This window comes from Oenanthe melanoleuca, chromosome 1, assembly GCF_029582105.1.
Source record: "Oenanthe melanoleuca isolate GR-GAL-2019-014 chromosome 1, OMel1.0, whole genome shotgun sequence".
In the NCBI taxonomy this organism is placed as follows: domain Eukaryota; kingdom Metazoa; phylum Chordata; class Aves; order Passeriformes; family Muscicapidae; genus Oenanthe; species Oenanthe melanoleuca.
In genome coordinates, this window is record NC_079333.1 from 39,784,158 (window position 1) to 39,805,750 (window position 21,593).

Genomic DNA, 21,593 nt, shown 5'->3' on the forward strand with positions numbered 1-21,593 from the left:
TCCAGTAAACTCAATTTACTGTAAAGAGAATTCAAACATCTGGGACACAGTTCAGAATTCACTTTTTTTTCCTAATTATCTTTTGAATCCAACTTGGATGTTTTGTAATACTGATTTTTACTGTGGTGATTTTTCTTTTCTGTTTGAATACTGGGAAGTTAAGCTTCTTTTCTTTTTTATTATATTAAAGGTGGATGATTCTATCAAGCTGGCAGAGGCTCTTCTGTCTGACCTACCTGGATTTCAAACTTTTCATCAAAGTGCAAATTGTTTTCTGGAACAGTTAAAAGTATATGAGCAAGAACAATTTGATGATTGGTCCAGGAATATCCAGTCAGAATTATCAAATCCCAAGTCAGGACTTTGGTAAATACTCTTGTTTAAATAATGTTTATTAAATAATGAAATCTGTAGTATGGTGTAATTAATTAGAACTTGACAATGGAGATTAAAAAAAATTACAGGACTGAGAATGAATGGAGAGACAAAATAGAACAATTTATTATACTTTCATCATCCTTGATAAGGTGAAGTATACAGGGCAATATTATTAATTATAAATAATACCTAATCCTGCAGATTAATAACTTGTCTTGAAGTTTCTGTTAGCACCTGGAATGAAAGAGATGTTTAGTTTGCTTGTTGTTTTTATTTGTTACCCATTGTATTCCTTATAGTGATAATGTCTAGAAACTAGATGAGAGTATAGCTGTGATGACGCATGTAGAGTAACAAATTAATTGTTATTCACAAGAAATTCTGCAGTCTACATTAGGCAGATGAAAAAAGGGTAAGCATATCAATTTAAACTTCATGAATTTTTTTTCCCAAAATAATAAAGTTCTTGTCTGGGATACTAAAATGTATTTAAACAATTTTTGTTTTAGTTGATTGACCACATAGCTTCTGTTTTCAACTTTGAGTGTTGCAAAATTCCTCTGAAAAGAATTTGTCCACAGTTACAGAGGATACAGGAGTTGATACTTAAGTGAAAACTTTTATTTTAATGAAAATACTGAAATTTATAACAGCCATCTAATTTATTAGTACCATAAAATCTTGTTATTGTGAGATTTTAAAAGATGTGAAATGCTTAATTAAAAGAACAAGAAAAGAAATATCTCCCTACAAAGGGGAATGCAATGGATATGGGAACTAGAAAAGAGATAAAAAAATCAAAAAAAGAGTAAAGCTGAAGTATTTATGAAAGGATGGTGGTAGAAGCATTGCTAAAGTAGAAAAAAAAATGGAGTAAAATCTGAAGATAGGCTGATGTTCTCACTAGCATCTGGCTGAATATACCAAAATGCTCCATTGGTGCCAGTTTTGGTTCTTAGATTGTTTCCCTTATTATTTTCTTTCCCATTTGCAGTGCTGTAGACTGGGACGGGTAAAGGTGGCTGCTTGAAAGACTAGGATGGGTACAGTGAAATTCAGAATACTGTCTTGCTGTGAATTAAGTATTAGCTATCCACACAAACCTGAAAAATACTGTAAGCAAAAATGATAGGCATTCTTAATTCTGTCTTATCTTCATTTGCTTTGAATTAAAGGAAGGGTTACTGGAATAATTTCTGAGTATATTAAAATGTTAATAAGCATAGAAAAACAAAACAGAATGGCATCAAGCTGTTTAGAATAGGTCGTTATATTATGGTAAAATGCACCTAAGAAAGGATAAATATCAAATGATGTTCAGTAATGCGGTTGATTTTGGTTCAGTATCCAAGCTAACAGCCCTGTGATGGAGCTGGATCCCGTTTCTGGAGCATTAAACATACTTTACTCGGATCGTTTGGTGACTCTGCTGAGAGAAGTCCGTCAGCTGTCAGCACTTGGGTTTGCTATACCAGCTAAAATACAGCATGTTGCAAACACTGCACAGAAGTTCTGCAAGCAGGCAGTCATCCTCAAGCAGGTATAAGATTATGCCATAGTAACTTACTGTTCTGTCTTCCCAGCTTGAACTTTCCTGCAGTGCTGTCTTTTCTGTCTGTGTGGTTAAGCTTTTCACTGTGCTTGACTGTATGAGACTTCCTTCTTGGACAAGTTAGCTAAGTTCATAAAAGAAAACAAAAGTAAAGCTTCAAAATTATATATCTTATTTTGAAATACAGTATCAAACCCATATGAAGTTACTGTATGAATATACAAAAATAAGGCAAGTAATTAGTTGATTACCTGCTTTTAGTCTCAGATTTTTATAATTATGACTAAAGGGAATTGTCATAAAATGCAGCAACTTGTCCTCACCATTGCTAGTTTTCAACTAAAAATATGTTAGTAAGTATTCTAATGGAAGTATGTGTGGGGCTTTTGGGGTGGGTGTTATATTTTTTTGATTGTACTCCATGTCACATATCTTTTTATTTGGCTTATATTTCAATTCAATTTCATGTGAGGTGTGTGGTATCAGAGATACCCCTGCAGCTAAGGTAAAGATGACATAAGACTTTTTATTTTTTCTTTTAAATGTCAGCTCTTCTTTTTTTACAGGTGGCACATTTCTATAATTCTATTGATCAACAAATGATTGGGAGTCAAAAGCCAATGATGTTACAATCTGCTCTAGCATTTGAACAGATAATTAAGGTGAAAGAATTCCCCTCTCTGTCTTTTTAATTTCAGTGATATCTGTGCACATTCTGTGCTGCTTTTTCTACGTTTCTTGCATTGTAACTTAAAAAATTGTTCCTTCATAAGCAAGTGAAGCAGATTAGCAGTTATTAATGTCACATTTGGTTTTGATCTGTGCAGAACAAAGACCAAGAGAGGCATTTAAGGTGTCCTCTCGTCTTCAGATGTCTGCTTGTGTTTGTGGAGCGGCAGTCTCAACATCAGCTGACCTATTTCAAACTCTTTTAGGAGTCTGCCATTAATCTTTCTCCTGTGCACTTATGTAGCTATAATGCTATGCCCCTACATATCTGTGATTTGCCATATTATTTTGTCTCTAGTGCAGCTAGGGAAAGGGAGATCCTCCATTTTTTTGCTAGGAATTAAACCATCTTTCTTATATTATCACTTTTGTATGCTAGCTGGTAGACTCTTTTTGGCATTAAAAGTTAAAAAGTTTGTGTGTTTTTCAAGCATTCAAAATCTGGTCCTGGAGGAAAAGCCCAAATAACATGGGATAATCCCAGAGAACTGGAGGCTTATATCCAAAAACTCCAAGCTGCTGCTGAACGGCTTTCTACTGAAAATAGAAAACTAAGAAAGTGGCACACAAACTTCATTCAAAAGGTAAATTTTCCAGATGAAATTGAAGTCTGTTACATAATACCTTAACCTTTCTTTCATTTACATGATGATGAGTATGTTTATTATTCCTTAAAATTCTTTTAACAGGTCATCTCTCTTATGAATATTGATCTACTTCGGCAGCAGCAGCGTTGGAAAGAGGGACTTCAGGAGCTCAGGACTGGTTTTGCCAGCCTCCAGTCACAGGCAAGGTTTGATTTTCCTACTGCAAACTGTGAACATTTGACTTTTCAACAGTAATCAAGATTTAAGACTCAAACATAGCATGATTGAATTAATTTTGATTAAGGAATTACTTAGTTTTTGGAAAACATCTGTGTTCTAGTTAATGCCAGATGTGAGGTAAAATCTCAGATGAGGAGGATGGAGATAATTTTTTTATGTTACACCAGCAATGGGAGAACTTTTGGTCAGGTGTTAGATGAGGAGATGGGAAAACCTTGGATAGAGTAGATCAGTTGTGTGAGCCCTTAATGCAAGGTAAAATGAAGAAATTGGTACAGGTGATGAGTGATCCACACACAGAATAAAACAAATGTATAAAATTTGGAATTAAAATGCTTTCTGCTAGAAATAATGAGAAAAACATATTTTTTTTGGTCATTTATCAACTGACAACCTTTAGAGTAGAATCATAGAATTCTTGATGTTGGAAAAGACCCTTAATATCATTGAGTAAGATGATAAAGATCTTGATTAAAATTATCATATTATCAATGTAAATTAATTTGAGTTATTATTCATGTAAGTTTAGTTTTTCCTATAGCCTTCAGCAATTAAAGGCCTATATTCTTAGATGTTGTTATTATCCTTTATAAGGCAAATGCAGATTACTTTTGTTGGTGTTTTCCAGTCGAATAAATGCAGTGTCTTTACAGTATTTTACTTCTAATTTTGTTTTCATTCTCTCAAGATAATAGAAGAAATAATCTGGCTTGATTTCTTTTGAAATTTGATTTGTAGATTTTTATCTTTAAGTCAGTATATTTTATAAAAAGAATTTAGATTTCCTTTAGGATATGTTTGAAAATTATTTTGGTATTACACAATGTTTTTAGATGAAAAGTTACCTAAGCTGTATTCAGTCACTCTTTAAAAATATTTGAGTAGAAGTGATAAAACTTAACCAAATGTGTATTTTTTTCACATTTGAGAAATTAAAAAATGTTATAGTCTTACTGCTGTTGTCATCAATATGTCACATATTTCTTAAAAAACCCTATTAAAATTCTCTTAAGGCTTAATTAAGACAATTTCTGGTTTTATTAATCTATAGAATGTTTATGTTGGAAGAGCTCCTATGGGCAGCTTTGAATTTTTGGGCAGACTTTAACTGTGTAGCATCCTGCAGCAACCTTAGACTGCCTCCAAAGCCCTGTCTGAAAATCTCCAATTAAACAAGAGAACCTTTTAAGATGGAAGGAGTTTCTAATGTATTTCTAGCTTCTGCTGTCCTTCTGCAAATCCGTACATAACTTGCAAATGACCATTTAACTCAGTTGGTCGGAATGCTAATAATGCCAAGGTAATGGGTTTGATCCCCATATGGACAGTTCACTTAGGAAGTTGACTTGATGGTCCTTGTGAGTCCCTCCCAGCTCAGAATATTCTGTGATTTACAGACTTACTGAATAACAAAGCTTTACATGTTCTTGCAGTGCAGTGTAGGAGATTTCTATGAAAAACTGAATTCTTTGAGCTAAAATTTTACATTAATATATCAGTTAACAATGTTCTGTGGAAACACACAAGAATTTTTATAAATAGTGTTTAAAAGGTAGCTTACTTATTATAAGAAAATAGAAGGTTTAGATCTCTTATTCAGCCAGCTCTTAATGTTATTTCCAGTAGAGTCCTGTGCATTTTAGAGTAACCTTGAAGAATGTTCTGGTATACCAATGGGTGATAAACCTCAGTGCAGTTCTTATGTTGATCTACCACAGATACTGTTTGATTTGGATTTTTTTTTTTTATTTTATTTCTATATCAATTTGAAATAAATGCAATAACTGGTCACAAAACCAAAAACTCATATCTTGAGTTAGAAGGGGCCCACCAGGACCATCAAGTCCAGTTCCCTGCTGCTCACAGGACTCTCTAAAACTAAGCTTAAGTATGGTGTTCAGATGGTCCTTAAACTCTGACCAGCTTGGTGCTATGACCATGTCTGTTCCAGCTGTGTGATCACTGAATTTTACTAATTTTACTAATTTACCCACAGATTTTATAGTGTGTGCAATTTCATCTTGTAATTATGATTTGAGAAGTAAAATAAAAATAAACAATAAAATTGTTAAAAAAAAATAAAAAATAAAATTGTTAAATTTTAGGGTTTCAGATCGAGCGATATGAAAGCTTGGAGACAACACTGGAATCATCAACTTTACAAAGCTCTGGAGCATCAGTATCAAATGGGCTTAGAAGCACTCAATGAGAATTTACCAGAGATAGTTATTGATCTAACATTCAAGTAAGATCTTTTTTTTGCCTTCAAAGAAAATATTCGGGTGCAGATTACAGTAAAATATCGGTTTTTCTATTATTTGTTTCACTTTTTAGGCAAGGTCGCTTGCAATTCAGACCTCCTTTCGAAGAAGTACGGGCTAGATATTACAGAGAAATGAAGAGATTCATCTCTATTCCAAATCAGTTTAGGGGAGTAAGTGAGGCAGAGGATGAGTCTATATTCACTGTTATGACCGAAAGAAATGCAAATGGATTTCTGACCGCTTTCAGTAAAGCAGAGGATTTGTTCAGAAGGCTGACAGATGTTTCTAATCAATTCAAGGTATTTTCAATAATGGACTGACTCATGCCTTATTTCCCTTTGATTTTCTATCATTTTATGTTTTGGACATTCTAGAAGTAGCTGAGTAATGGTGTTTGTGCATTTTTGTCCTTTTCTTCAAGACATATAAGCAATAGCTTAGCAAGTCCATCCATGTTAAGCCAATCACTTAAGCACAAGCCTGACTTGAAATGTATGTGTGGTTCCCTTTGAAAGCTCTGTATAATAGCTGACTTTTTAGTCTTTGTGTTTTGAATATCTTTCAATATGTGAACATGTCAAATAGTTTTTTACCTCCTGATTTTTGCACTAAGAAAATGTATAGATAATTGAAGAAGCACAAACATTAGAGAGAATGCAACTTGAAAAGTATTTTAATGTTATTGAGAAACAATATTTTAATCTGTAAAATATTTCTTTTCCATGGAATAACAAATTGGAAAGGAATGGGTTGTAATTGGCCAAGTTGATATGGAATATTTGGTGAAGACACACCTTTCTAGCAAACAGGACTGGGAAAAAAACTTCAAGGCATTAAAAGTAAGAGGGAAAGAAGCAGAACGTCTTCCAAGGTATAATGTAACACTATTCTTTTGTTTGAATGATCTATTCTATCAGACATTTTAACTATAGTAATAAAATAGAGATGAAGACATAGATAGAATTTCAAGTGTTTTTAAAATGTTGGTGTAGTTTTTAAATGTTTTGATTTAAATTTTTATTTTTTTATTTTTAGATGCTCTCTTTTATCTGTGTCACCTTCTCTGAAAATGTTTAATTACTTCCTCTTAAAATAATGGGAAACTTCCTCAGAATTCAGGGGAAATTTTGAAATACTGCGAAACATTATACTTTAACAAATCTTTTAGCTAAGTCCTGTACATATGAAATATATATGGCAGTTAGGAACAGATTCAGGAAATGTTTTAATGAAATGAAGTAATGCCTATATTGGAACATTTGATTGCCTCTAGAGTTTAAAATATGCTAGTGTGAGCTTTTATTCCTACATATATTCACATGAACTTATTGTACTGTGTGGTTAGAGTTCTAAAGTAAAGCTGGTAGGAATCATGTTTAAAACAAGAAAAGAGATGTGACATTTCATGCTGGAGAGTGGACTGGTGGAACCTGCTGGCTAGTGATACTCCAAGTAGTAAAGATTTCCATGAGTTTATGGACAGACTGAGGTGAATAGAAGAGAAACTGGCTGCTGTGCATTATAGCCAGAAGCAACATGTTAGTAAGAACTAGATGATGTTGAAAATACTAGTGTTGAGGGAGGATAGTCAGGAAGATATCAAATATGGTAGACCTTTTTCTTACTGTTCTTTAGGTATCTGCTTAAGATCACAGATAGATATGGGGCCTTGAAATGACTCTCTATAGCTTTTCTTCTGTTCTTATTACTACTGAAGGTTGAGTTAGTAAAATGTCATGGATATTAGAGAATTAAAGACATGAATATACAAATAATAAAGTATGTTTTTCCTCTGAGTGTAGTAATAGCCTTTCAGAATTTTATGGCACTGGTTATATAAAATGAAGCCATTTTCTAACTGTTTGGAGAAGTAGAGCATTAGATCTCAGTCCCCATAAAACTGAAACTATATATGCATAATTGTTATAACTATTTCTGGACCTCAGTCCCCTCAAAACTGAAAGTATATATGCATAATTATTATAAATATTTCTGGACCTCAGTCCCCATAAAACTGAAACTATATATGCATAATTGTTATAAATATTTCAGTACTATGAGTAATTTTCCCAATAAGCTATGACTTTCATTTGTTGATTTATAAGGGAAATTTTTCATTAAACTATAAAGTTAGGGTAAACTGTAGATGTGCATAGATCTAGAGATACTGACATGTTATACTATGATACTATGCTGCTGAGTATTTACTGTCTTGCAATCTCTTTTTTCTTAAAGCACGATCCGAATAGATTGTTTGACTGTTAATTGCAATCCTGTGAAAACTGTAATCGATGATTTCATCCAGAAGTTGTATGACATTCTAGTTGTATCTTTGAGAAAATCTATTCAAGGTAAATAACTTCAAGGAACAGTACTTCATTTTTGTTTATTTCTGTTGTACTTGGGCACACCTGTGTTAATGTAAATAATAATTTAAAGAAATACTTTACTTTTGGGCACAGTGAACTGCAGAAATCACAATGCAGACAGTAATCTGTTACAGCTGTGTATTCCTCAATATTACTTTTTTACTACAGACCTAACCTAGGACCCTTTGATGTAAATTGTGTATCTTCCCTGTTCTCTTGTTTGGGATACATCTGTTACAGGTGTAAAATAATACATATGAACATTGTTTGGAGTGTTTCTTTAATGTGAAGGAAAATTTTGTTGCTTCAGAGAGGAAAATTTATTTAATGTTTGAGGGAGGAAAATTTCCTAGGTGTTTGAGAATGTGCCATAAAAATGTAATAAAAAATTCTATTAGATTTTTCTTTTACAAATTGAAATACTTCATGAAGAGTCTAAAATAGTATAGACTTATTCCATAGAATTGCTGTCAGTTAGCTTGTCAAAACTGTTAGAACTGTATTGAAGAATACAAAACATTTCCCTATTTTGGGTGGTCAACCTCTATCTGGAACAGCAGAACAAAGTGGAATAAAGTGTAGATGATGAGGAACAAATGTGCTTTGTGCTTTAAATCTAATGGTTGTCACAGGAAACATAGAATGGGGTTGTGCAAGAAAGTGAATTATTTCCATGAACTGAAAGGTGAATCTTTCCTGGAACATTTCCTGGAGCTGTAGAGCTCCTTTCTCAGTATCAAAGGAGATTTACCTTGGTAGATAAATACAACATTATAGCTTATTCAGGCATTTGTTTGTGAGTCTTTTCAATGTGTGAAGCAAGATGGCTTTAGTTAGTTAGCTTCTTTAAAAGACCCAAACCAAAACAAAAAGAAAAAAGACCCAAAAACAATTTTAACATCTATTTTTATCTGTTTACCTGAAAAAAACAGCCTTTGAAAGTCTATAAATAAATACCTCATGTTTTTATGTTTAATGTTCAGAAGGGACTCTGATACTTATGGTCTAAGTCATACACTGAACGCAGTGCATCACACTTGAAAAGCTATGTGTAAACACAAATGTGCAATTTTTGTTCAGGTAGTAGACAAGATTGGAGTCTGCAGTTTTTAAACAAGTACTTTGCATGCTTATGACTAATGCTTTATCCATGTGCATTTGTCTGACTTGGATATTTAAAACTACAAATATTCTCTCCATGATAACTTTGTTTTCCATCTTCATGTAGCTCACCTATGTGATGTTTCTACATTTCTCACTGAGGCCATGGAAACACTAGTGATTAGGCCCCAAACTGTAGAGGAAATAGCAGAAGACAATTTAAAATATTTAAGCCTACAAGAACGCAAAGAAGGGGTGAGATACTATTTTATTCCATCCAGAATAACAGCTGTAAGACTGTTTCTTTCTAGTATGGAAAATTACATTTAATAATAACTAATAAAGATCATGCAGAGGTCACATAGGGTCAGGTCAGTAGTCCATGTAGCACATTAATTTGTGTCCACAAAGCTCAAGATAGATAGGACAGAGGATTTAGAGGAAACCCCATAATTTTGGGGCTGTGGATGTAAGGCAGATGGGATAGAGTAGAGGATCTTAAATGGGGAGGGGAAGGGGGAAAGGGATTTATCAAATTCTGTTGCTCTGCTGCTGTTCTCCAATTTGATTGAGTTGATCTCTGCAATATATAAGGAGGCACTTACCTCTTTCATAGTTTATATTCACTTCTGTATATCTCATGTTAGGATTAGGGTTTAGAATTTCTCTAAATACCTCCGATACTATTTTTTGAAATGTTTTAATATTATTCTCTAAGCAGTATTAAAAGAGCAGCTGTATATAAACTTATTATCTGGGCATACAGAATTAGCAATTCATGTGTTTTTACTTTAGATAAACAGGATTTGCTGAATTTTTACATGCACACTTATTTTTGTTCTTTCTGATTTTAGATTTTTCTTCTGTTTCACGAGGCTGAAGATAAAAACAAACTTCTGCGAACTGTGGCTGGTGCAGGTTTGGACAGTATCAGTAACCTAAGAGCTACATGGGACAAATTTGAATTAATGATGGAAAGCCACCAGCTTATGATTGCTGAACAGGTAGCAATGAAGGCTTAATATTTTACATGAAAATGTTGAAATTATTTTGAATATGTCTGGAACAATACTTTTTCTTAGATTAAATCCATCAATATTGTCCATTCAATAATAACATGAGCATTATTGAGTTGAGGGAGAGCCATCTAAGGAGGAATACTTAGACTTTTAAGCAGTAATTGTTTACTCTGAAGCAGTAACTAGGGCAAACTTCCCTTGAACTGATGCTGAAATAAGTGTATTGTTGTAGTTCTGTCTCAGAACAGCTTCCTGGTGACAGAAATGGCTCAATAAATGCCATGGTTAACAGAGGAAAAGAGGATAATAGTTTTAAGTTTTTATTTCTTTATAAATTTTAATATTGAAGCTTTTCATTTTTCATATATACAAATATAGCAATTTTTCTATGTCCTGTAAGAAGAAAGCAAGCCTAAGTAGGTAGCATAGGCTGAATAAATAGGTCTCAAGTACAAGCGTAATAAAAACAAGTAGTTCCCCCTTTAAAAGAAAAACAAAACAAAGGGAATGAAGTTGAACTATTTATTTGGGTATTATACAAGAAGTTTTTTGAGTTTGATTTTTGATCAAGTTGTTTTGAAGTTGATGCTTTGATCTTGATCATAGCTGGAGATACAATCCATTAAGGAATGCAAGTTTTCTTATTGCTTTGCAGATAGAAATGATGAAAGGAAATGTGCTTTCACGTATCAATATATATCTTCAAGACCTGGAAAAATTTAAAGCTCGCTGGGATCAGCTAAAGCCAAGTGAGGATGTCATTGAAACAGGCAGTCAGGATGTACTTGAGAAAAGTGCTCAGATGATAAAGGAAAAAAAAATAGAATTTGATGAACTTAAAACTATGAAAGAAAAACTCATGTATGTATGTTTATTTCCCTTTGTATCTTATTCATTAATGTATTGAACTTTTGCAGCAATAGTATCTCAGAAAATGTTCACTAAATTTTTATCACAACAGATATTGTAAATAATTTAATTTGTATTACATGCTTTTCATTAGCTTTTCAGAATCCTTCTTGTTTGTTGAGTTTGCCTAACATGAATTTCTTAAGCTAAGATTTTCTAGATGTTTTTGAGATTAATAAATGGAGGAGTCTCTTAAGGTCTAGCAAAAGTTTGTACACTAAAGGCTTAATTCTGACTTTTGAAATTCAAAAAGTCAGAATTAAGAAGATATGGGTTATTGGTCCAAAAAGAACCTCTTGTAGCTTAAGTGGACAGGAGCTCACCTCTCCCAGTAAGTGTCTGTGCTCATTATTGTAGATCTTGAGGATGGAGTTTTCTATTTAACTTCTTACCTTGGCATGTAAATTATGGTAAATAAAACTAACATATTCTTTTTACCACCAGGAAGAAACAATCTATTCAAAATTATTTTCTTTCCAGCTTTGATTTTGAGGGCACAAATTAATTCACCTTTCTCGTAAATAAAAAATAAAGGAAAGTTAATGGAAAATAATTGAGAATATGGGAGAAGATTGTTGAGTAAAAGAGTTATTGCTCATATTTCTTTATTATTTCTATTCAAGAAGGAGATTATAAGGAAATTGCAGTTGGCAGCAATATTCTTCAATAAAACCAATGACTTTTCTTTTAAAACTATGATGATTTATGTATGGTACCATTTCTTAATCCATAAAAGTGCAGTGGAATAATGTAATGCCTAATGCAGTGATCTTTTTATGCAGTGAAGAATGCCATCATTTTAAATTGGAAGAGCCTGACTTATCATTGTCAGAAGCTGTAAGTCAAGATATTCAGAGTTGTGCAGAAGTCTGGGCACTGTATGAGGAGTTTTATCAAGGTTTTCAGGAAAAAGCCAAAGAAGATTGGATTACTTTTAGGTAACATTTTGTTACTTTATTTTTAATGGGCATACAAGTGTGGTTGTAGTACAGTGTTGTTCTGATGTTTTTATGTTTGATTTTCATGCAGAAGTAAGATACATCTATTTGAAGAATTTTTGTTTAACTGGCATGACAGACTGAGGAAGATGGAAGAACATACTGTAATGACAGTAAAGTTGCAAAAAGAAGTGGACAAGTATAAAGTAAGATGCTAATTACCCTGGAAATGTTCAAGGCCAGGTTGGGTGGTGCTTTGAGCAACCTGGTCTAGTGGAAGGTGCCCCTGCCCACAGCAGGGGGCTTGGAACCAGGTGATCTCTAAGGTCATTTCGTTTTCAACCCAAATGATTCTGTGATTCTGTGAATTTCAAAAAGGCCTGTGAAATAAAAATGTTACGGTATTACTGGGTAAGGCACTCCATTCTATACCTCATTGTTAATTTCTTACAATAAACCCAGTTAATATTTAACAAAATGTCTTCTGATAGTGTTTTGAACATTTCACTTGCTTTTGGGAACCTTTATTTCTCTATAGTAAACAGAGCAGTCATTACAGCTTACACAGATGCAGATTTACAATGAGTTGTCTTCAGAATCATACTCCCAAACTTTAAATTCAGGAAAAGGAAAAATTGTACCTCAGTTTAGGAATTTAAATTTTATTTTTATTTAAATAGCATGTCACTCCATAATCAAGGAGATGCAATTTTCATAATGACTAGATGGATTTACATGTACATTTTTTCTGTAGATGATAATTCCACTCCTGAAATATGTAAGAGGTGAACATCTTTCTCCAGACCATTGGTTGGACCTCTTCCGTCTTCTGGGTCTTCCCCGTGGCACTACACTTGAGGGTTTGCTATTTGGAGATCTGTTAAAAGTGACAGATGCCATTATAGAAAAAGCAATGGAACTGAAGGTATGAATAATTTTAAATACGGGATCTATAGCTTGTTTTATGCTTTATTTTATGTGGTATATGTTGTTTCTTATGCATATATCTTTAATACTAGAGGAGTAGAATTTGCGTTATATTTTTGAATGGTGAGTTTGTTGCAAACTCTGTAGCTTTACATGAGATCTATTCTTGCTCTTAAATAGGATTTGAATTGTCGAGCTCAAGGTGAAATCACAATCAGAGAAGCATTACGTGAGCTTGAACTCTGGGCAGTTGGAGCTGTCTTTATGTTAACAGATTATGAAGATAGCCAAGGCAAGACTATCAGGCTTATTAAAGACTGGAAGGACACAGTCAATCAAGTTGGAGATCATCGCTGTCTTCTACAGTCTCTTAAGGACTCTCCATATTACAAAGGTTTTGAAGATAAAGTATCTGTCTGGGAAAAAAAGCTAGCTGACCTGGATGAGTACCTGCAGAATTTAAACCAAATTCAAAGGAAATGGGTCTATTTGGAACCAATATTTGGTCGTGGAGCTCTACCCAAAGAACAAGCTCGTTTTAACAGGGTTGATGAAAACTTTAGGTTAGTGTTGTGGAATGTTACTTAGCTTTTGTAGTATCTTTGACATGTAGTCTAGAACATTCTTCATGGTGAAAATATATGGAACAATTAGCATATGTATAGAGAAGAGGGTCAGTGACAGGAATTCCTAAGATATATATATGTATGATAGCAGCATACATCTGAATAAGGGTGGTAATGTTTTCACTTAATGGGGCACATGTGAAGAAGGGAATCATGTGAATCATCAAAGACTGTGATCAAGGCAGACAAACACAAGATTAGTCTTAGCAGCAGAAGTAGATGTGATGTAATTATTTTTTCAAGAATCACGTTGAAGACTATCACTTTGTTCATTAAGAAAGTACACACAGAGTTTTGGGAGAAAGAGATGGTTAATTTGTTCCAAACAAGTCAAAAGATAAAAAATAGAGTTGGTTTTAAAAATATGGAAAGATATGTACCGTAATCTGTCTTGGCTTGAAATAAAAGTCAAGAATTGAATTTTCTTGGTTCTGGGTAGAGGAATTTCAGCAAGAAACCATTATTCTTAAATTACATTGGGGAGATGTTGAGGTAAATTCTGAAATGTTTCATTCTTAGTACTGAAACATAAAAGTTACATATCAGCTGTTTATATTACTTACCTGTGTGTTAGTTTTTATTTACTTGGCTTTATATATGTCATATTTAAATAAAAATTATAATGGATTTATGAATTCTTTTTTTTTTTTTCTGTGAAGATCCATTATGTCAGATATTAAGAGTGACAATAGGATAACATCTCTGAATGCCCGGGCAGGAATAAAAAATACCTTAACTACCATACTTGACCAGCTTCAAAGGTGTCAGAAATCTCTGAATGAGTTTTTGGAGGTACAGTGAACATTGATGCATTTTTAAATAAAGAAAGTCAATAAACTTGGGTTGATAGAAAAAATTGATTTATTCTGTTTTTATATAGGAAAAGCGCTCAGCATTTCCAAGATTCTATTTCGTTGGAGATGATGACTTATTAGAAATTTTAGGACAGTCCACGAATCCTCTGGTTATCCAGTCTCATCTTAAGAAACTTTTTGCTGGTAATGCATTAATCTTTATTTGTGAAATTTACTTATTTAGAGATAAGCTTCTTTGAAGGAAAATAATATGTTGCAGTTCCTCTCTTTCCATGATTAGATAGTAATATATGTTTGACTTTGAGGATATATAACTTTCTTGATGTTTTCTGATTAATAGGCATTAATAGTGTGAGCTTTGATGAAGAATTTAAGTACATAACTGCCATGAAATCTGTAGAAGGAGAAACTGTGCCACTTAGAAATAAAGTTCTTCTATCAAATGATGTGGAGGTAAGAAAATCACATCCTAGTCTAGTTCAAACATCTTTCAGAAATTAATTTGTAATGTAATTTTTGAGTTTATTTGTCTCTTTTCAGGTGTGGCTAAACAGTTTGGCTTTGGAGATGAAGGAGACCCTGAAGAAAATGTTAATTGACTGTGTTGATGCTGGAAAAAAATCACAAGGTTCAATTGATCCATCGCTCTTTCCTTCCCAGGTAGTAGTTGGTCCAGTAATGCCACTGTGTAGTCTTAGAATTACCAAATAAGTTTTTTTTTTAGTTTTGTGAAGAACTGTACATTTAGATTTAGAAGAAAATAATCCAAATCAAATAAATTTTACTCATTTATCATGTAGAGAAGTTCTTAAAAATATGTGCTCTTATTAAATTCCCTTGCAAACATTTTAAATATTCCAGTCTTTACATGGCAATCTGACATACCACTTAATGGAAAAGACTTGCTGTTTTGGATTACATTGCAAGTTTTGGCAAAATTTTGCCAGGTTTTAAGATGGCTTTATTTGTTCTTAGGATCATAGCAAATGTAGAGCTTTGTTTAAAAATTATACAATAAAATATTTAAAATATCAGATATAATAAACAATTGCAAATTAATTGAAAAACTAATTAGTTTTTATATGTGTTTGGTATTTATAAAATATAATTTGAACTTTCTCTTCCAAAGATTCTTTCCTTGGCAGAACAAATTCTGTTTACTGAAGATGTTGAAAATGCTATCAAAAACCATAATCTGCAACAATTAGAATTAGAACTCACAGCTAAACTGGACCATTATACTAGCATTGGTAGTGCCATAGAAGATACTGGGAGTACAGGTATACAAATGATAATTAATATATAATTCTTTATTATGACTGCAGTTGTGTAGTATTTTATATTGTTTATTTAAAAGGAAATTGCATAAATCTGTCTCAATTTGAGTTCACATAGCTGAGTTACATAAAGTCACTCACCTATTGCAGCCAAGATCATTAATAGAGTCATTAATATTTCAAAGTAAACAAAAGGATTTATATATATTAGAAATTATCTTGGAGAATTTATGTATTTGGAGACCTATTTTCTTAATTTTTTTAGTAAGCTTCTGTCTTTTAGCTTATATATCTACTGTTTTACAGAAAGTGGGCAAACAGCAGTGGAGGTACTTTATGTCAAGCCAATATATTCTGTACAACTGTGTAGGTGGTTCTCTTTTTCTATATTAGACATACACATCTGCCTCTGAACTAATAATTCTTGAATGCCTTTGAGGCAAAATAAGCTAGTTATTCTCAAGACATGATTTTTCTGAATCTTACCTAGTCTGAAAGGGTTAGAATAGTTGTGCCTCAGAGTGCTTTTTCCTCTCTTTTGATGAGAAGTGAGGCTTTGAGTGACTGCTTCAGATAAAAGTCTACACTGTAGGTTAGGTGAGATGGCTTTTATCTTAGGTATAAAGAGACTCAATATGTAGTTGATAATCTTCCACCACATTTGTATAGCTGCTTACTGCATTAAATTCTGGTTTACAATTTGTGAACTGTAAACATCTAATATATTTATTAGAAGTAGGATTAATATCGCCTACCTGCAGAGGTCTGTAAGTGTGGTTCTTTATCTGAGCTCCCTTTCTGTGCTCTTTCTATAGCTGTTTGAGAAATGTAATCAGTTACACAGGAGTGTTCATTTCATCTATTGTGTAACACATTACATTAATGTTTTAGTTTGGAAAATAGGTGGGATTTTGAAGTGAGTTGTGATGATTCTTACTTAACTTTGCTTTAATTCCCATCGTGGAATGGTATAGAAACACACAAACTGGATTTCTTTCAATTAAACTAAATTAAACAATATGCTCTGAGAGTACACTTAATGCACCAAATCTTTTAATGAACTTTCACTCCACATCACCGTAATTATTGTGAGTAAGATCTCCAGAGTGTGTGTAGTATGGTTTCAGGAGATCACCCAGCAGGTTGGTCCACATTGATTGCCCAAGTGGACGTGGCTGTTAATGCTTCTTGGCATAAATTGCTTTGCAGAAAAGCCTCTCCCTCTTTTTTCCTCTCCCACTCTGTCTCTTCCTCTCCCTCTGTCTCATCCCCCCTCTTCCCCACCCCACCCTGTAGAGGCAGGTAAAATAACTTCAAAATGACTGAAGTTACATGATTTACATTATTTTTCAGGATCTTATTTTATGCTGCTTGCTTTAGAAAGTAGAAAGCCTTTATATAATTCAATCAAGATCTAAATAAAATCTGCTTATAATAGAAAGCAGCACAATTAAATTGTGAATGGTTAAAGTGTGTCTTCCTTGCTACACTGGTGTGATTTTTACTTTTGGTGTGATTATTTGCAGAATCTGGAATCCTTGAGCTCAAGCTTAAAGCTCTGATTCTTGATATCATTCATAACATTGATGTGGTGAAACAGCTGAATCAAGCTGAGGTTCACAGTGTTGAAGACTGGGCTTGGAAGAAGCAGCTGAGATTTTACATGAACGACGAAAAATGTTATGTTCAGATGGTAGATGCTGAACTCCAATATACTTATGAATATCAGGTATGGTATTTTTACATAGTGGCTTTTATATATGAGTCAAACACTTAGTCATTTTGTACATGCTGCTGATTGTCTCCTAACTGTTACCATTTTTCTAAACTTTTAACATGCTATTTCCTAGAAAATATTAAAAGATATGGGAATAATTTTAATTCCTGACGCTGATAAGGTAAATGTAAGTTGTATCAAAGTAGCTGCATTATCATATACATATATTTTAATATGCTTGCTTTTATATATCCAAGTGCAGTTTCATCTGTAGTTGTGAAAAAATTTGAACAATACATTGGCATTTGTTATAAAACCAGGACAGCTTTGTAAACAGATTCATATTCTTAATGATACAGAAATTTTGACTGTTGCTTTATACATCAAATTAATTACTTATGAATACAGTTAATGAAATCAAATTACCAGTATTTTCTGTCTACCAATCAATACAAATTTTTTGTTTCTGCAGGGGATTTCCCAAAAACTTGTTTATACACCTTTGACAGATAAGTGTTACCTGACTCTTACTCAGGCCATGAAGATGGGCCTTGGAGGAAATCCCTATGGTCCAGCTGGAACTGGGAAGACAGAATCAGTAAAGGCCTTGGGTGGGATTCTTGGAAGACAAGTATTAGTCTTTAATTGTGATGAGGTGAATATGATTTTGTTTAATTTAGGAAATGGAGATCTATACCCATACTTCTTAAAGCAATGCTATATTTCAGAAATAATATTAATGTTATAATACCAAGTTACCAAGTTTTATAATATAATTTATTTATTATTATTATTAGTAGTAGTAGTAGTAGTTGTATTAAAATTATTTTAGAAATTATTCTGATATGTTGTCAGTTGCAATGGGAAATTTGTGAATGGTTTCGAGGACCTGCTTTTTAGTGGATGGGAAGACATTATTTTATATTTTCTTGTTATTTTAATTTGACAACTTTCTTTTCAATTTCGAGGGCATTGATGTGAAGTCGATGGGACGCATATTTGTGGGCTTGGTGAAGTGTGGTGCCTGGGGCTGCTTTGATGAATTCAATAGACTTGAGGAAGCTGTATTGTCTGCAGTATCCATGCAGGTTCAGACAATTCAACATGCATTGAAGAAACACAGTCCTGTATGTGAGATGCTTGGCAAAAAGGTACAGCAAAACTTAATTATCTTTTTCACTTAAAAACTGACTACTGTAACTAAGCAAAGTCTACCCAGCATTTCTCAATACTGTTTCATCTGACAATATATCATTACAATGTACTTCTAATGCTAGGTTGAAATGGATCCTAATTCTGGAATTTTTATCACTCTGAATCCTGCTGGAAAAGGTTATGGAGGAAGACAAAAACTGCCTGATAATCTCAAGCAACTTTTCAGGCCAGTTGCTATGACTCATCCAGACAATGAACTCATTGCAGAAGTTATTTTGTATTCAGAAGGCTTTAAGGATGCTAAAATACTGGGCAGAAAATTAGTGGCTATTTTTAATCTAGCAAGGTAAGATATTGCCACCCTACGTCTCCCCTTCTTAGTGAAGTTACCTTTCTAATTCTCTTCACTTGTAGCTCTTAAATCTACCATGCAAATCTCTGTACTAATACTTTAACTTACAGAGTTAAAATAGTGCAATATATTGGGAGGTCAAGATGTGAAAATTATATCTTGAATTCAGTTACAATCTCAAGGGAGGAAATTGCTGCTCCACTAGTATCTCACTAAATATAAAAGTGAGCATATGACTGCTCATAAGCATTTTGTTGTATTGAACTCTTAAAATTGTTGAAATGCAAGTGACTGGTTAAAACTATGTGTATTAGAGAGCGCAAAGATCAGAGGTTATAGTGAATGCTGTTAGGGTCAGTAACAAATATATGTTGAATATAACCCCTCTGAAAATTGCTGTGTCATTGCTGAATTTCTGAAATGCATTTCAGATGACACTACAAATACGTGCCAGATTCTCTTTTGACCAAACCTGTATTATAAGTGTGTTTATTCACCAGCCCAAAATTTCACATTCTGTCACCAAGAGCTTATCACAATATTAATGTTTTTCAATTCAGGGAGCTTCTGACACCACAGCAGCACTATGATTGGGGTTTACGAGCACTGAAGACTGTTTTGAAAGGCTGTGGCAGTCTTCTTCATCAGCTGAAGAAAAGTGATGCAAAGAAAGAAGGTAAGATTGACCATGCCAAACTTCTAATTCTTTAGGATCTTGTAAAAATATTGTTCACTGGAGTTTTAAAAAGCAGATTTTTTTACACATTGTATCTGTAGGCAAATTAGAAAAGAAGAAAATATCTATGAAAGCCCACCTTCACCAGGAGACCACGAAAGATTTGTAATATTCTAGATTGAGCTTTTATATAACAATAAGAACACAGATTACAGGACTTCATCTGGGAATCATTTTAAGTGATTCTCAAAGACTTGTTTTCACTTGGCTTGGGACAAGAAACTTGTTCCTTTGATGCTGTCAGTATTCTTTAGTTACCAGACTATTTTGACTCTGTATGAGTTTTGCAAAAGTTGTCACATGGCACTGCATTTTTAAAATATTTTTGAAGTTGTTGTTCAGGTGTTAAATGAGAAGAAATTAAACAATGTGGAATGGCTGAGAATTTAACAGCTTTAGGAGACAAGTACTGGTTCCTATTTGCTTCAACAGCATTTATCAGAAAGTTTGCAGATTTTGACAGAACAAATGGTCTGCATCTGACCAGCATCATAACCACCTCATGTCTGTATAGAATGCATTTGTGGGCATTTATCATACTGACAGTAAGTATGCCTGGCTGTACCTAGCTTCCAAGTAGAAGGGTACATGAACTGGAATTCTGGAATCTCTGCTTCAATTCTACTTTCAATATCTGAGCAGTGTTGACACAGCCTAGATTGATTAGTTGTCTTTGTTTTTCTTTCCAGTTAATGAAAGTCACATAGTGGTTCAAGCTTTGAGGCTGAACACCACATCAAAGCTTACATTTGCAGACTGTACACGTTTTGATGAGCTGGTTAAAGATGTGTTTCCTGGCACTGATTCTAAAGATGTGGAATATGCTGAATTAACTGCTGCTTTACAGCAAGCCTTTGAAGAAGCAAACTTGGAAATCATAAGCACACAGGTGAAAACAGTTGTTGCATCAACTACAGCAATAAACGAGTGTTACTCTGAATGAAAACTGATTAATATTACATTCATTTGACTAATTTCTGTTTTCTTTTGAAAAATCTTTTATAAAAAAGTGAGAATAACTGGTAGTTAGATTTTAAGTACATGTACATGAAAAATTAGGCGTATGTTTGAAGCATGGTACATCAGTTATGTAATCAAAAGAAAAATAGTGAAAGGAAAATTAAGATGTGAACAAGTGACACACAGTTTCCTTCAAGCCAGGTACAAATGCCAATGAGTATTTTGGACAGTGAAAGAATGAAATATGTGAATATTTGATTTTCACAAGCAGTTCTTTGCCTTTTTCTTTATTTATTGTAGAACTGGGTGAAGATTTGTTAAATTTTCATTAAAAATATGCCCAAAGATGGCTATTCTTTTGATATTAGGAATTTAGTCAAATGCTTCTAGCATGGAAAATGAATTTCTTAATAAAATTTAGTACCATAATTTTAAATTTACCTGCTAATATCTATTGTTTAAAAACCCAAAATTATAAAAAGTGTCTGCACGCAAAGTAAATCTCAGAAATACTACAAAAAAACATATTTGATTTAGCTTTGTAGTTTCACACAGCCATTATCTCTTTCACTGTCTAGATCAAGAAGGCTTTGGAGTTATACGAACAGCTGCGTCAGAGAATGGGGGTGGTTATCGTAGGTCCGAGTGGTGGAGGGAAATCAACGCTGTGGCGCATGCTGAAGACAGCCCTGGGTAAAACTGGCCAGGTGGTGAAGCAGTACACCATGAATCCCAAAGCCATGCCTCGGCACCAGCTGCTGGGCCGGATTGACATGGACACCAGGGAGTGGTCCGACGGAGTGCTTACCAACAGTGCTCGGCAAGTGGTGCGAGAGCCCCCAGGTGTGTCTGACAGCACTTTACACTCAAATTACTGACATCCCTCCTCTTCAAGTGCTTCTTTATACTGTGTTGTTACTTGTGCATAGCGTAAGGTAAGAC

General features: G+C 33.6%; 1 protein-coding gene across 1 annotated transcript in view; it reads left to right on the plus strand.

Moving 5' to 3' along the window:
* Positions 1-21,593, plus strand: part of DYNC2H1 (dynein cytoplasmic 2 heavy chain 1) — a 139,743-nt gene that overhangs the window by 7,751 nt on the left and 110,399 nt on the right. Inside the window, exons 11-38 of the mRNA XM_056488331.1 lie at positions 191-366; positions 1,723-1,918; positions 2,497-2,592; positions 3,091-3,243; positions 3,349-3,447; positions 5,592-5,731; positions 5,821-6,049; positions 6,494-6,621; positions 7,986-8,101; positions 9,348-9,475; positions 10,075-10,224; positions 10,895-11,100; positions 11,931-12,086; positions 12,178-12,292; positions 12,841-13,011; positions 13,194-13,576; positions 14,299-14,431; positions 14,520-14,637; positions 14,795-14,907; positions 14,995-15,114; positions 15,584-15,734; positions 17,258-17,460; positions 17,921-18,103; positions 18,417-18,599; positions 18,726-18,949; positions 19,516-19,631; positions 20,381-20,580; positions 21,230-21,494. Of these exons, the coding sequence (XP_056344306.1) occupies positions 191-366; positions 1,723-1,918; positions 2,497-2,592; positions 3,091-3,243; positions 3,349-3,447; positions 5,592-5,731; positions 5,821-6,049; positions 6,494-6,621; positions 7,986-8,101; positions 9,348-9,475; positions 10,075-10,224; positions 10,895-11,100; positions 11,931-12,086; positions 12,178-12,292; positions 12,841-13,011; positions 13,194-13,576; positions 14,299-14,431; positions 14,520-14,637; positions 14,795-14,907; positions 14,995-15,114; positions 15,584-15,734; positions 17,258-17,460; positions 17,921-18,103; positions 18,417-18,599; positions 18,726-18,949; positions 19,516-19,631; positions 20,381-20,580; positions 21,230-21,494 (4,651 nt within the window). The remainder of the gene's footprint in view (positions 1-190; positions 367-1,722; positions 1,919-2,496; positions 2,593-3,090; positions 3,244-3,348; positions 3,448-5,591; positions 5,732-5,820; positions 6,050-6,493; positions 6,622-7,985; positions 8,102-9,347; positions 9,476-10,074; positions 10,225-10,894; positions 11,101-11,930; positions 12,087-12,177; positions 12,293-12,840; positions 13,012-13,193; positions 13,577-14,298; positions 14,432-14,519; positions 14,638-14,794; positions 14,908-14,994; positions 15,115-15,583; positions 15,735-17,257; positions 17,461-17,920; positions 18,104-18,416; positions 18,600-18,725; positions 18,950-19,515; positions 19,632-20,380; positions 20,581-21,229; positions 21,495-21,593) is intronic.